The sequence below is a fragment of the Lolium rigidum genome, chromosome 3, assembly GCF_022539505.1.
Source record: "Lolium rigidum isolate FL_2022 chromosome 3, APGP_CSIRO_Lrig_0.1, whole genome shotgun sequence".
Classification (NCBI taxonomy): domain Eukaryota; kingdom Viridiplantae; phylum Streptophyta; class Magnoliopsida; order Poales; family Poaceae; genus Lolium; species Lolium rigidum.
This window is the reverse complement of record NC_061510.1, coordinates 221,458,134-221,474,513: the sequence shown is the minus strand read 5'-3', so window position 1 is coordinate 221,474,513 and position 16,380 is coordinate 221,458,134. Positions and strand designations below refer to the sequence as shown.

The following is a 16,380-nucleotide window of genomic DNA, read 5'->3' as shown; positions in this document are numbered from 1 at the left end:
TCAGGGGGAGGCGGCGACGGCAGGGTAGAGTTCGCCCGGCCGCCACGCGAGGGCGGCTCGGGAGGAGGACGGGAGGCCTTGGGGTGAACAAAATACTATCAATTTTTTAGTGGACATGGTTTTGTAATGGTGTGTACTGTGTGCTAAATGGATTATCCTTTATCTCTGCTTATTCACGATTTTACCACAAATCAGGAGCCTAGTCAGGTCGATAATTATCCTGGCAGACTCATTTTGTCACTCACCGCTCCCTTCATTTTCTCTTCTAGGCGCACCGCACCGCGCCGCGCCGCGCCCGTATTTATCGTTCTTTTTTTGAGAACATGTGTGCTTTATTAATCAACGAGACATACTGTCAATACAAATTGTTTCCCGGATACACTCCGGAGGCACACCACGCCACACTGATCTACTAGACAAATTAAGAGACCGAGCTAAACGATGCGCTGCAACATTTTGCAAGCGACTAACATGACGAAAACAACAAAACGAGAAAGAGGCCATCAGTATCTTGATATCATGGATCATCGGGTCCGTAGGCTGATCGATCCCTCTCGGTATCATTGATTCTACGAACCCACGGACAAGCAATCCGAAGAAAATATCAACTTGTCCAAACCTTCCTCTGCGAGCAAATAAGGCGCCGATCTGATTGCTAAGGCTTCAGCAAGTTCAGGGCTAGTAACATCACGGGTACATTCACCATACGCCCCAACAAACTGTCCAGCGTTATCACGAATAACCACACCAGCTCCCATGCAACTAGTTGCACTGCGAGTTACTAGAGCCGAGTCAGAGCGAGCCAGATGATATGCAGAGCGAACTGAGTAGACACCATTTCATGTGTGTGGCCAAGATACAAAGTTGTCGCCGCCAAAACCACTGATCGGAATACGGAGCACCTTCTCCGCTACCTCCTCCACAAAAACAGAACGAACAATCTGCTCATTCCAAGACCGTGCATCCTCATAAGCGAGTGAATTTACTGATCGACCCTCCAAGAGTGGTAATAGAGGACGTAGCATATATGGTGGGTGTCCAGGGATCCAATTATCATGTTTGATTCTTATCTTTGAACCATCACCCACACCCCAGCGGATACCCTTCTCAATCAAACGTCTGCCATGGAGGATCGATCGCCAAGTATAGGAAGCTGATCGAGGACACGAGGCATTCATAAAATCCACATCAGGATAGTAACGGCCCTTCAATACACGGGCACATAAAGAGGACGGGTCTGTAATAAGACGCCAACATTGACGACCCAACATAGCTTGATTAAATAGTTCCATATCTCGGAAACCCATACCTCCTAAAGTCTTGGGTGTAGAAAGCCAATCCCAAGAACGCCAATGCATCTTCCTCTTGCCATTCTCAAAACCCCACCATTGATTCGCAATGGTTTTCCTCATTAACTCACGAGTTAAGGCTGGCAGCCGAAAACAACTCATCACATATGTTGGAATTGCTTGTATCACAGATTTAAGCATCACCTCATTTCCTTTACGAGACAAAGGCCTATCCGACCGGACCGTTGGCACGCTTCCACATCCGGTCAAATAAATACCGAAACGTGGAAGTAGGTGAACGACCAACATCAGTGGGCATACCAAGATAGGAGTCCTGGAGCATCTCATTGAAAACCCCCAGTTTCTGTTTCACCTCTTGCTTCACCTCATCTCGGCAGCCATTACCAAAGAAAATTGTAGATTTATCATGATTGATCTTTTGACCCGACCCATCACAATAAGTTTGCAAAGTTCGGTGCAACGCCTCAACACTTCTCTTATCACTCCTTGCAAAGAAAATACTGTCGTCCGCAAACAGAAGGTGAGATATAGCAGGACCAAGTCGACCATTTTTAATACCTTGTAGCTCACCTTGGTCCTCCTGTTTGTGCAGAAGACACGACAAACCTTTAGTGCAAAGAATGAAAAGATACGGGCTGATAGGGTCACCTTGGCGAATGCCTCTTGATGGCACCACGGGCTCAGTAAGATCACCATTCACACGAACCGCATACCGTGCTGAAGTGACACATCTCATAACTGAATTTATCCAAGGACCAGCAAAACCCATCCTTGAAAGACATCCATATAAATAATTCCATTCTACACGGTCGTATGCTTTCATCATGTCGATCTTAAGAGCAAAGAAGGGTCTCTTAGCCCGTTGTTGTTTAATTGTGTGGAGACTTTCAAATGCAATCAAGGCACTGTCCGTAATAAGTCTTCCCGGAAAGAATGCACTCTGATTTTCAGAAACAACACGCGGTAAGATTAACCTCAGACGGTTGGCTAGCACCTTCGAAGCAATCTTGTAAAGGACATTACATAAGCTGATTGGACGGAAATTCTTTAGCTGTTGAGGATTAGTGATCTTCGGAATAAGCACAATAACAGAATCACAAAAGCCTTCTGGTATATCATTACCTCCCAAGAAACTCCGTACCGCACAACAAATCTCATCCCTGAGAAACTCCCAATGGGTTTGATAAAAAAAGTGCCGGGAAACCATCCGGACCAGGCGTCTTAGTGGGACCCATTTGGAACAAAGCCGTCTTGATCTCCTCATCGGTATACTCTTTACAAAGAGATTCATTCATATCATCAGAAACTTTGCGAGGAATAACATGAAGAACCTGGTCAATGGAGGGGCAATCCTCCGAAGAAAAAAGGTGCGCATAAAAACCGTGCACCATACCTTTGATCTCGGGCATATCAGTACACCTCGAACCATCTTCCCTTAGCAGACAAGAAATTTTATTTGCACGCTTACGTGCAGCTGCTCTAGCATGAAAGAATGCAGTATTCCGGTCACCCTCACGGAGCCAATCCACTCTAGATCGCTGCCTCGCCATGACCTCTTCCCGCTCAAACAATTCACATAATGATTTCTCTGTTTGCTGGATAAGTGTATGGTCAGCATTAGAACACCGGAGACCTTTTAGTTTACGTTCTAACTTTCCAATTCTCTTACGTATAGCTCCAAAGGAATCATGACTCCAGCGCTTCAGAGAACCTGCTAACCTACGAAGATTATCACAGGTCGATTGCAGAGACATGGAGCCGTCCCTGCCCTCGTTCCAAGCCCGCTCCATCACCTCACGGTAATCTGGAGCACGCAGCCAAGCTGCCTCAAACATAAACTGTTGCACAACCTGGGTTGATCTGCCATTGTCATCACCCTCAAGCGAAACAACAACAGCCAAGTGGTCATAAGTAGTAGTAACAACATTCTCCACTTGATATCCAGAGAATAATTCCATAAAAGCACTATTAGCAACAACCCGGTCAAGACGAACCAGGACAAGATCATCACCTTGTTGCCTATTATTCCATGTGTACCTGGGACCCGAGAACCCAAGATCTAGAAGACCACAATCTTCCAAACAATTCCTGAACATAGCCATTTGGGTGTCTGATCTGTCAGAAGAGCCAAGATGCTCATCACTGGTAAGAACCTCGTTGAAGTCACCACAACATATCCATGGGTCTTTCCACTAATCGTTCAACCTTCTAAGCAGACTCCAAAATTCATGTCTTTAACTCTCTCCGAGGTTCACCGTAAACAAAAGTTGCCCGCCAATCAACACTATTTTCTTTGGAGATGACCACATCGATACAATGAGAATTAAACCCCTTTAACGAAATAGTGTATGGTTGCAACCAGAATAAAGCAAGGCCTCCACTGAGACCAATACTACTAACTGCAAAACTACCAAAATATCCAAGCGACCACATAAAGTTTTGCACCCTCGAATCTTTCATCTTCGTCTCACAGAGGAAGAGGAAGGTAGGTCGAAAGAACCTCACTAACTAGCGAAGTTCGCCAACTGTCGAGTCCGACCCAAGCCCTCGACAGTTCCAGCACAAGAGTCTCATTGCGTTTGGCAGGGCTGTCCAACAGCCGCTGCCTGATCCGCCGATCCGATTGAGGTTGAAGGTGAGATCGTCTTCTGCTTCTTATGTGACTCTTGTACTGGAAGAGTGGCCCCATCCACGGTAGCATCTAGGACTGGTACATCCACAAAGCCCCCCATGGGCACAAGTGGCAGAACAACCGATGCATTGGTCACTCCTTGTGCCTTGGGACGGTACTCTTTGCGTTTCCGCCCACTAATTTGGTTTGCACCTGCAGCTGTCACCACACTAGACTTGCCTGCATTTGTATTTCCATTGCCATCCACATGTGGCTGAGCATGTTTTGCTCGTGATCTCTTCTGCTTATTCAGTGAGTTGAACTCACTTGAAACTTCAGCTCCTTGTTTCTTTGCAGGAGCAGGTACACGGCCACTTTGGCCACTTCCCGGATCAGATCGATTGCTAGCAAAAGAGCTCTGACCAGAATGAGCTCCTGAACCCTTCTTCTTCTTTTCATCAGGAACACAAATAAAAGAGCTGTGGTATGGGAGCAGCCCATCTGCGTCTCGCTCTCCTGGATCAGGACAAACCAAAGAAGAATGTCCAATTCGACCACAAGAAAAACAGTACACTGGTAGGCGTTCGTACATGACTTGGAAGACCTCCGTAACCTGCCTCTTCTGAGAGAAAACAGATACACATCTCATAATGGGCTCAAGCACATTGATCGAGACCCGAACACGCAAGAAATCTCCCCATGCACGCCCCTTGTCATCCACCTCCACCTTCTCTACTTTGCCAAGGTTTTCAGCCAAGCTCTTTCCACGAGTATCATTCATACAACCAAAAGGCAACTTCATAATACGAGCCCATAGAGAAAGACGATCAAAACTGACATCGCCCGGTTGAACAGCAGGATCAAACAATTTCAGCAGAACCCCATTCTTACTGATGTGCCATGGCGATCCCCCAGTACCCAGTCTCTATCAGCCTGACCCGCAAACTCTGCCATGAACAGGTTAGTCCCAAGAGAACGAATCTCCAAACCACGCGGATTACCCCAAGCCGGCCGCAAAACAGCCTTGATGGTCGATATGTGTAGCGGATTTGGGGCCAGTACCTTACCCACCAGCGCCCACTCAGGGCAGTCAAGGTGATCGTCGTCCTCGTCCTCCAGCACAAAGGCTGCAGATTCCTGAGAGGTGAGGTTTTGGCGACCCAGCATCTCGGCTACTTTGTCCCCCGCAGCAGCCGAAGAAGAACCGGATCCCTCCGTCGATTTCCCTTTCTCGGTCTGATCCGTGATACGGATCGACACACTCCTGTCAGCGCTAGCAGCGCCTCCAGGCATTTGATCATCCCCCGCCATACCAACTCAAGGCAGCGATTCCCGATCCGCAAAAACCGCCCGCCGCCAAGGGTGGGTAGCGAATTATGTTCACCCCTTAATCACCCCGAGCGCGATTGGATCCGCGTTGACAACCAGAAGCAGTGAGTGGATCGGAGGCAGGGTTTGAATTTGTGGAAGACAGCGTCGGAAATCAGCCGCCGTCGAACGGAGTCGAGGGAGTCTAAGAGTCGTCTTCACCGTCGCGAGAGCGAGACCCTAGGCCCGAGATGACGAAGAATCCCCGCCTGCGCCGGCCGGCCTTTGCCAGACCGCGCCCCTGGCGGCGGTGAGGGAGGGGAGGGGGGGAGGGGGGAGGCGGCGACGGCAGGGTAGAGTTCCCCCGGCCGCCACGCGAGGGCGGCTCGGGAGGAGGACGGGAGGCCTTGGGGTGAACAAAATACTATCAATTTTTTTAGTGGACATGGTTTTGTAATGGTGTGTACTGTGTACTAAATGGATTATCCTTTACCTCTGCTTATTATTCACGATTTTACCACAAATCAGGAGCCTAGTCAGCTCGGTCGCATTTTGTCGCTCACCGCTCCCTTCATTTTCTCTTCTAGGCGCGGGGGCACCGCACCGCACCGCGCCACGCCGTGCCCGTATTTATCGTTCTGTGAATAGGCCAAAGCAGTGGGGGAACGAGACCAGCAGTTGCCCAGTGGCCAGTTCTCGCCACCTCCCGCAGGCTCGCAGCTCCACTGCACGCCACGCCAGCGCTCCTCTTCTCCCCCTTCCTCCCCGGGCGGGCTGATGAGTTTTAGCGGGCGGCGCTGAAGCGATTTCATCTTCGGGGATCCAGGAGCGGTAGTTCCCTCCCTGTTCTTTCTCATACTACTTTTTGGGAGATTTCTTTCTTGGGAGGGTCGTTTCTTGATCTGGATGGGGTTAATTTGCTTGCAGTCGGGGGGCGCGCCGCCGTCGTCAGTGGGAGAGGTGGACATGAACCGGGCACGGTCGCCGGAGCCGCTGGATTTCTTCATCTGGACTGTGGAGGTGCCGCCGCAACCAACTTTCAGATATTTCTATTACTTGTCCCTTCCCCCTTTCAGTCGTTCTTTTTCTTTGTGTGTGTACCTTTGTAGTTTGTGGATTCGTTATCCTTGTTTGGATGTTAAAAACGCCTTGTTCGATTTCTTCATGGATCAGCGTGTGCTTAGCCTTTGTGATGCTGATTAGAATGGATACTTCATATCAATTTCTTGTGTGTATATGGACAACAAGATAGGTTTTAGTTTGAACTTTGGTGGGGCTGATTGGGAAATCCATTCATTTGTTAAAGATAGTTCCCTGATCTTAGAACTGGAGCTGCCTTATATTGCCTTTGTTTTGAGTCTTCTTTTGCTTTACAGATTTTTTTGGACAGCTGCTTTACAGATTTTAGGTGCATCCTTTTTTTCTTCTTTTCCAGAATACTTTTAGGGCCCATTTATTTCATGACAATAACACTTCAGCTAAGGCACTGAGGAAATCACTATAAGCCTGCCATACTCCTTATCTTTACTTCTCCAATTAATGCATTTTTATGCGTTACCACATTTGTGTGACTCGTAGGAATATAATACATATGGCTTACTCTGTTACTTCCTTTTTTAACTTAGAGTGAGGATGATTTACTGCTTCATGCAAATTCAGATCTTATGATACACCTTCACATGTACCAGTAATGGGAAAATATTTCTCTTTACTGCAAAGCTACACTGTGATGTCTACACGAAACTATAGTTGTGTGTAATATTAACTAATTCTCTGTCCACCTTTAGATGTGTTAGTGTAGGCTGACTGCTTATAGATTGAGCAACACTTGTGCATAACTCCGAATGGGGGAACTGCCTTTGAACTTTAGATTACGTATCATTGTTGTTTAGGAACAATAGCACCACAATAAATGGAGGGGTGCATGCGCTGAATCAGCTTTATCAATTTTGTCCATGGGTGCGATATTAATTCAGCCACTCCGTGCTGAATCTGGCCTAACAAAAGGCAAGCTCTTTGGTTCTTACGTATGGTGAACAGTATTGGTACGTACAGGCATGTTATTTTGATTTGGAACGTAAGTGTTTCTCTACATGAATCTATTTTTATTGTACATGGCACCTTCTGAACTAGTTGTAAGAAAGAAAATAAGCACTGTTATTTGAGTGTACAAACCACATTTTCTGCCCTGCTCTTCTGGACGAGCAACCTTGTCCTGGAACTAATGGCGTACTAGCCTGATTGGCAAACTGGTCCCTGCTGGTTGTACCAACCTGGACTTATGTGCTAGGGTTTTAGCTAGGCGCACAAAAAACCAAGGACCTGATGTGTACCTTTCACAACTTCAACAAAGTATTTTGTGCTGCCTAACTATGAGATGATTTTTCCAACACTGCAAAAAGCATGTTCACTTGTCAAGGAAATTATTTGCACTACATAAAAAAGCATAGTTGGAAGAAACATCTATAGGTTTAGTACTGAATGTGTCATTTTCGTGCTATATCGAAAATATCTTTTTCTGCACGTCATATTTCAATTGGATCATCTGAGACTCCCGCTGTTCTATGACCAAGACTTTGCCCCCGCCCCCACCCCCCAATGGTCACAACTCATAAGTGGTCTGTGAATTTTGTTTTTGCTGAAGTTTGATGTACCATGAAACTTGCTGTTGCCTATTCTGTCCTCAAAACTTACACCCCTTTTACATTTCACAAGCATGGATTTCTTTTAAAAAATGTACACTTGTAGTCATGCGTATTTAAGCTATTGCACTAAGCCCTCCGACTTTCTAGCAAGCATCCATTCCGTTATTCCTAGGTATTATAAATTATTTGATAGCTATGGTTATGGCATCTCTTTTTAAATCAAAATATCTATGCTTTGTTTCTGCCAATAGAGCGTCAGTGGCCATTTTCTAGTAAGAGAGCTACCTAAATGGTGTAAGCTTTGGGTGGTTGCCTCAAATTCAATACTCTCCGTTGCCCTGATAAAGTAATTGTTCCCTTGCAGGATGTGGGGTTGTGGTTAGAGAAGATAAACCTTGGTGGCTATCGCCAAGCATTTGAAGAAAATGGTGTCAACGGAGAGTATCTGGAAAGCCTCTCCACATTTACTACAGAGCAGATTCTACGATTTATCAGACGGTGTCACATGAAATGGGGAGATTTTATCACGCTTTGTAAAGAGTTGAGGCGCATTAAAGGTTCGGATTTCTGCCATTTTATCTCAGTCCCTGATCTTTGTATTTGGTTTGTTCCCGTGCATTTAGCTTCATAACTGTAAGCTAGAAAATTATGCCATGTATGATTTTTTAACTGAACCTTTGAGAGGTGCAATTGCACGCTATCATTGTGCTGGTATCCTCCCTTCTTTTTGTCAAATTTTCCTAACTGACAGTTTGCAATCACTCCTTGAATCACCCTTTCAGTTGCCTGCCTGAAAGGGGAGCAGGAAGTCCGCAAGCCATGGTGGGCGCCGCCATGCCTGTCAATCGTATTCGTGAGGGTGGCCAAGCGGAACCGGCAGTCCCGTGTCGTCTCCCTGAAGCTTGAACCTTAGCAGCTTTGTCACCCCATTATGGACTTCTATGCCTTTGTGCACTCCTTGGCGATCCTGGGGTTGCGCTTTCAGCCGGAGGAGAGATAACATGCTGTGTGCGCAAAGTGTAAACCGGTGCTGTTTGTATTTGTTGATTTGTTTTCTATATATGTAGGGTTTAGACAACAAGGACATAGCATACATGTACTGTGTAGATGGTCCGCCGTGAACAACTGTATTTTCTCTTTGTCAATCTTTAATTTCCGCGATCCTTCAGCGAGCCACCTATGGTGACTTGGTCAAATTTTAATTTATGGGGTCGAAATCTTCTGTAGGCGGCCACTTAAATCAAGCGAATGTATGCTATTGTGAGTTACACTTGTTTTTCTCCTTGAAAATCACAAGAGCTGCAGTCCGTGATGTCTTTTTGCGGTCGGTGACGTCGGTCGGTCTTTTCTAAGCGTGTAATTCTTTCAGTTGAGAAGTTTCATTTCTTTGCGTATACAGTGTCTGATCACAGCTCTTTCGTTCAGTTGGTAGATGTGATTATTCCGGTCCTGTGCTCCCTAATAAGATCCGCTAAGAAATGTTTGACAGAAGGAAGTTCAGATTGATTTTCCATGTGCTCGCCAGAAGCCAAGGACAAGATAGTTGCCACAAGATATCAAGAATAAACTCCTATCGTTGCCGGCAAAGGCTGCAAATGTATCGCTACGGTGGAAGCTGATCTATGCAACTTTGTTATTTCGAAAATGTACCGATTGCTGCATTGTTTTACAACCATATGGATTACCGGAATGGAAGGCCCGTTGAATGTTCGAACTAAACGTGTTTTTCGTATAAATCCAACTATTTCGATAATAATACTTTCTCTGTTCATAAATAGATGTCTTAAATTTATTCAAATCTGGATGTATCTAGACCAAAGTGAGACACTTATTTTTTAACGGAGATAGTACATACATCCAGATTCAAACAAATCTAAAATATCTATTTATGGATAGAAGTAGTGTAAGTTTTGCAGTCCGAAAATTCACTTTAGATTTCAACTATGCTCTCTTTACCCAAAAGTACACATTTCAAAGTGTTAAAAAAATCTGAATAAAAATTTCGTGCGCATACATATTAACATTCTAAGGGCACATGTAAAGTTTCACGAAAACTAAAAAAGTTATGCTATGCATAAAAAGACAAAAAAAAATGTCTCGTGTAAAGCCCTTATTTTAGCACCTGAACACACGTAGGTTGCGACCATGTCCACGTTAAATTATTTTGGAATACCATATCAAGTATGTTTAAAACACATTTAAATAAAGGGGGCAACAAAGCCAAAACACTGCTCTCAAATCCGGAGATTCACCTTTTGACCTCAAGTGCATATGCTCCTTTAGCAAAATCGCATTTAAAAAATAGAAATTTGGAAAATAATTCGCGCGTAAATATATGTACGCACTTAGTCGGTTCTAGCGTATTTGATGGGATTAGAGAGGATAATATGCAATAAAAATTGGGTGAAATAATTTTCCATAAAATCTCAGTCCGCAATCCAGTATGCACTGGGTATTGAGAAAATACACTAAAATTTGTGAAAACTTAGAAAAAAGGTGGATCAAACTAGCCACATACACTATAACCAAACATATTTTTTAGAAATAAGGGAAAATTTAAGGTTAGCGAGAATTATTATTTTTTAGTCATTGTCCCCTCTAATCTTCCAACAAATGCCTTAAAGTCTAGCGGAGGAGTACCATTCTACCCTTGCCCAGAAGTCAACTCGTTGAGCTCCTCACCGCTCACCATCCTCCACAGCTGGACTCCCACCATTTGTACGGAGTACTATACTTTTTTCACTCCAAACGGAACAAAGACAACATCTCCTATCAACTGTCTCGCTGAGCCCCTCCTCGTCAACGTCGTCGGCGGAGGCGGAGCCTTGCCCGCCGCCGGCGATTCCATCCCCGGGCCGTCTCTTTGACCTCCGGAGACCACTCCGTTGCGCCGAGGTGAGCTCTCTTACCCGAGTTTTCCCCATGGAGCGCTGGGATTTGTGGGATCTGGTTTTAGCTCGTGCTTCCGTCAGGCGGGAGCGGGAATATTCCATGAGAACGATTGGTTGCTCGAATTGACGGTTTGGGCAGATGAAATGCGAAAATTTGTTGTCTAGATATTCAGTATGTCGCTCTAACTGAGGAGCTTGGGAGAGAAATTGTGATGTTGATCTGTGTAGCTTGAATTGACGAGGAGGTTAGGAACTTAGGATAGCAATACTGGAAATATAAGAGAAAATCTTTCTACCTGCTTTCGAATTAGTGGAGCATAGAGGAGAAATTATGTGTATGCTCTGTGTAGAGACGGTGTATGAATGCAGAAAGTTGTTCCACTTGTTTTTCAGCTGGGGTGCTTAGGGGAAAAATTGTGTGGCTGATCCGTTTAAAGATGTTTCTTGTTGATTAAGATTACCGGGTTGATTCTGGAAATAAATGCAGAAGTTGTTCCACTTGTTTTTCAGTTGGGGAGCTCACATAAGAAATTATGTGGTTGCTCTGCTTAAAGATGTTGTTTGTTGATTAAGATTACTCGGTTGATTTTGGAAATAAATGCAGCAACCTGTTCCACTTGCTTTGAGCATTAATAGTTTGCTTGGTGACACGCGATAGAGTTTCTTTTCCTTTTGTATGTGGACCGATGCTTGAAATGGCACCTCTTGAGCAAGTGACTGATGGCGATTGCTGTTGCACCAGGTTTGCCTAGGGTTTTTTCTCTGTATTAAGAGCAATGCCACTTTTTTAAAAAAAATTGGGGAGCTTAGGGGATAAATCATGTGACTTTTCTGTCTGGTGACAATGATTCATGGAGGAATTCTTGAAATAAATGCAGAAGACCATGGTTTTTAAGGCGACGCCTTGACGCCTTAAGGAGGGAGGGCGCTCTGACGCCTAGGCGCCTAAAGCGGCCGTTTTTCCAAGGCGGAGGGGGAGCGCCTGGACGCCTAGGCGTCGCCTAGGCGACGACTAAGCGACGCTTTTAAAACCATGCAGAAGACTGCCCCCACTTGTTTTTGAATGTGGGATTTAGGGGATAAATTATGTGGCTGCTCTGTGTAGAGATGTTTTTCGGTGACTAAGATTAGGGATGAAATTTTGGAAACAACTGCAGAAAATTATTAATAATTTGCTTCAGAACACAAGAGTAGTTCTGTTATTATTTTGCAATGTCAAGTGATGTTTAAAATGTTAAGTGTTAAGCTGGTGCTTGATGGCAATCATTGTCCCTTGCAGGCTTAGCTAGGTTTTGATTTTATATGGGAACCTCATCGGGTGCAAATTTCCATCAACAGCTTCCACAGGGGATGCCGCCCCCACGGCACAACGGGAGTGCCCCAAGCCTGCAGACATCGCTCTCTCTGGCCTCACTGGAGCAAGTTGGTTCGCCAGACATGCAGGAGCCTGCGTCGAATTCTGACCCGGGGCATGACTCTGCCACTGAGAGTGCCAGTTCACGAGAGACCTGGCCCGTGGAGCCGAGCAAGAACAGTGGTGCTGCTGCTGCGTCAGCTATTAGAATAGTGGATACAGATAAGGAGGCAGCCACCAAAGGTGTCGCTGAGCGGCAGATCATCCGTAGGATCCCAAATACTGGTAGATTGACTCTCAGGGAGGTTGCTCGGGACAGGGTTGACCTGATTGCTGAGAAAATGAAGGTTATGCCAGATGAGCTGTTGGACGAAATCAAGAGTGAGCTTCGATCGATTCTTGAAGGAACTGGTGGTCCTCAACACATTGAGGAGTTCTTGTACCTGCAGAAGGTTGTCCAGGGTAGGCTGGATTTGACACCAACTATGCTTTTGATGGCACACCATGTACAGCTGGAGATTCTTGTTTCCATCAAGACTGGAATCCAGGCATTTTTGCATCCAAGTGTTAACATACCTCTGAGCCATCTTGCTGAGGTTTTCTTGTACAAGAGGTGCCGGAACATTGCCTGTCAGTGTGCTCTCCCTGCCGAAGAGTGTAGGTGCAATATATGTGGCAACAGGAATGGCTTTTGCAACCTATGCATGTGTGTGATCTGCAGTAAGTTTGATTTTGAAGTCAATACATGCCGCTGGATAGGGTGTGATTCCTGTTCTCACTGGACTCACACTGATTGTGCAATCCTTGATGGACAGATTGGGACCGGTCAGAAGATAAAGAATGGAACTGGACATGCAGAGATGCTTTTTCGGTGCCAAGCCTGCCAGAGGACATCTGAGTTGTTGGGGTGGGTTAGGGATGTGTTCCAACAATGTGCTCCTGGCTGGGACAGAGATGCTTTGTTGCGAGAACTTGAGTATGTTCGTAAGATTTTCCGTTTAAGTGAGGACCCCAAAGGGAGGAACTTGTTCAGGAAATGTGCTGATCTGATTGAAAGACTAAGAAATCCTACAGCTCAATCCATGAGTCCCAGAGCACTGCTGCAAGCACTCCAAGGTAATTATACTTTGTTAACTAAACAATACTGTGTTCCCCGCGAAAATAAACTAAACAATACTGTGTTGCAATTTATCCACTCATTTTATTATGCTGAATTAAGTCATGTTTCTGTTGGTATTTGGTTTCATCTCTGATTACACTACTTTTTTCTCCCTTTGAAGCTGCATAGTCTAAAACTATTAATTGTTTGAGTTCATTGTCAGCACAGATCTTTTCTTCATATGAAAAATAATTCCATTTTTAGCGTGTTTGTTGGGCATGGTATCTTCTGCTGTAGGCCTGTACATAGCAAGACTCTTTTTACACATCACTATGAAAGTTATACAAATCGGGTAAATCAGTAGCCATTCTCTGAACAATGCCACAATGCTTCTGCACTCAAACAATACTAGTACCAAAAAATTGTACTCCCTCTGTCCATAAAAGGATGTCGGAAATTTGTCTAAATTCAGATAGTGTCTAGATACATCAAAAAATTTACAAACTTGCAACATCCTTTTGCAGTCAGAGGTAGTAGTAAAAATCATTTTCTTAGAACTATCAAAACAGTGAAAGCTGAGGTATTCCACGAGGCACCACCACAAACTCGCTAGGCATATTAATAGTTTTTTAGAGGAGGCATATTAGAAGTACTATACACATACTTTGTTTCTGTTATTTGTGTACGGTGATGGTGCATGCTGCCATGGCCATCTAGCTCATATCTAATCATCTGTTATGAGGCAGCTAAAATTATAAGATGCACTTTGCTCAATTAATTTCCGTAGGAACAAACATCACACTAAATTTGTAACCTGTATACCAATATAAGATGAACAATTTTTTTTATAGTTGGTGCATTCATTATCATCCCAACTCAAAGAGATTTGATTTCTCACGGTTTGTCCGTGATTAAATTTATCTGCAGTTTGTCTTGTATCTGCCTATTTGGCCTGTAATTCTGAACTTTCTGTATTAACTGCAATCATATTTTTCAGAGCTTGGGATGGATTTCCCAAAGATGTCTGAAAATGAAGAACTAGGGCGACTGATCACTCCTCATGAGGCCTGCAATCGAATCGCCGAGGTTGTCCAAGAGGCTGTTAGAAAGATGGAGACTGTGGCTGAAGAAAAGATGCAGATGTTCAAGAAGGCCCGCCTCGCGGTGGAGTCCTGCGATCGCGAGCTGGAAGAGAAGGCGAGGGAGGCCCGGGAGCTCAAGGCGGAGCGGCTGCGGAAGCAGCAGCAGGTGGAGGAGCTGGAGAGCATGATCCGGCTGAAGAGCGCGGAGGCCGAGATGTTCCAGCTCAAGGCGAACGAGGCCCGGCAGGAGGCGGAGCAGCTCCAGAGCATCGCGCTGGCCAAGTCGGAGAAGGCGGAGCAGGACTACGCGAGCATGTACCTCAAGCGCCGCCTGGAGGAGGCTGAGGCGGAGAAGCAGTATATCTTCGAGAAGATCAAGCTGCAGGATAACCAGAGGCCGCCGGCGCCTCCCCAGGCGAGCAGCAGCGCCGCCACGGGCGCCCCTGCCCCGGGCGACCCATCGCAGATGATGATGCTGTCCAAGATCCAGGACCTACTGAAGAACGTCCGCAGCATGCCGTCTGGCATGTCGGACGGGCGGCAGTCCAAGTAGCCGCTGCTCACCAGATTAGTACTGTTCTGCGCGCTTCAAACTTGTGATTCCGTGATAGTTCATGCGATGTAAATTAATAGAGACGTGGAATATCTCTGGTTGGAGCTTACTTCAGTGCACCACCTTAAAAATAACTTTGGATCCTTCTGCTAAAGAAAGTAACTTGGGCAATACTTTACAAGTTTTAATGGGCGTTACAAGTTTTAATGGGCGAGTAGTATTGAGTTATGTCAGCAATTGATCATTTGTTCTCTTGCAAAAAAAAATGATTATTTTGTTTGAGAATTATATGAGCCGTTAATCGTGTGAGTTTTCTGGGAAATTCAACAGTGGGTAATTAAAGTCCATAAAAAAACTAGCAGCTCATGTTCCAATTTCAGGCCATCTTTTTTTCGAAATGGAAGGAGTACCCCAGCATGTGCATTGAAAAGATGCATACGGTTAGGACAAAAGATATGCATCAAAATATCTGAAGTCACCACGTAAAATATCTTCACAGTCAAAGTTACAAATTGGGCATTGCTACTGGTTGCAATACGTCTATTTGCCAAAACTCCGAGATATGGGATCAAACCGTGGAGCACACGGCAGCCAAAAAAAATAAAATTCTGAAGTTATTTGGAGGCGCCAAATTTTCTTCCACGTTGCACTTTCTTGAGATCCAGCAATGTCCACAACATTCGGATTGTGACGTCCGAATTGGTAATCCCACTTCGATGTCGGGTTGCCATGGTCGTTGGCGATCTCTTCCAACACCGGTTTGATATTTCACAGCTCCGATGGTACATTGGTAATTGTGACGGTTGACTTGCCATACTTGACGCCCCAATTTTCGTTGGCGTAAAGTGGTTGTCTTGCGGGCGATGATGGTCGCCTTGGTGGCCATATAATTCCACCTGGTCGAGCAGCCTACTAACGGATTCAACATCTGATCTTCCCAAACCAGCAGGAACGATGCCCCCATTGTACGACCATCCATAGCTAATGTCAACGGGTGTTGGTGACTTGCAGCATCGGACTAGACAAGAGGTGGCGGCACCACATTTGAAGTGCATTTTTGTCGGTGCTTCTTGAGTATCTAGCAGCGTTTTTCAGGGTGAAATGGTAAGGTCTAACCTTCTTTGCTTGTACCTGGCAATCTTGCTGAATGAATTGTTTTGGAAACTAAATGTCTTTTGCGTAACCACTTTTTTGGTGCACTTGGAGCGAGCCGCTGGCGGTATGAAAAGGTTAGGGGTAAGTAAGTCTTTTACATTGCCTTTCTCCAAATGAAAATTTAAGATTTTCGATTGGCCGGCGACAACGCTTGCGCCTTGCTTGCTTCTTAGATGGGTTGCTTTTTGAGAACCTTTTTTTTGCGGTTCAGGTGTTGTCTTTGTTTTATATTTCTCTTCATTATTATTTTCATGGCTATGTATACCCTTATCGTTTTTGATATCTTAGTGCACATACTACTACCTCTATACCAGTTTATAGGGGTATTAAGTATTTTAAGAAAGAACTTTGATTACAAATTTGGTCAATAAA

The 16,380-nt window shown here is 45.1% G+C and overlaps 2 protein-coding genes across 3 annotated transcripts; both read left to right on the top strand.

The window, feature by feature from the left end:
* The first annotated feature begins 5,889 nt into the window (after positions 1 to 5,889).
* LOC124703035 lies at positions 5,890 to 9,118 on the top strand. Its single transcript, XM_047235244.1, has 4 exons — positions 5,890 to 6,060; positions 6,157 to 6,249; positions 8,239 to 8,431; positions 8,657 to 9,118. The coding sequence occupies exons 2-4, from the start codon at positions 6,196 to 6,198 to the stop codon at positions 8,785 to 8,787; spliced, it is 378 nt and encodes a 125-aa protein (XP_047091200.1). The 5' UTR covers positions 5,890 to 6,060; positions 6,157 to 6,195; the 3' UTR covers positions 8,788 to 9,118.
* Positions 9,119 to 10,539: 1,421 nt separating this feature from the next.
* On the top strand, positions 10,540 to 15,060 carry LOC124703034 (OBERON-like protein). 2 transcript variants are annotated; one of them, XM_047235243.1, is made up of 3 exons: positions 10,540 to 10,769; positions 12,104 to 13,235; positions 14,216 to 15,060. In XM_047235243.1, the coding sequence occupies exons 2-3, from the start codon at positions 12,116 to 12,118 to the stop codon at positions 14,851 to 14,853; spliced, it is 1,758 nt and encodes a 585-aa protein (XP_047091199.1). In that variant the 5' UTR covers positions 10,540 to 10,769; positions 12,104 to 12,115; the 3' UTR covers positions 14,854 to 15,060. The 2 variants fall into 2 exon arrangements, with proteins under 2 accessions (XP_047091199.1, XP_047091198.1); XM_047235242.1 differs by having other exon boundaries at positions 12,045 to 13,235.
* Positions 15,061 to 16,380: the final 1,320 nt, after the last annotated feature.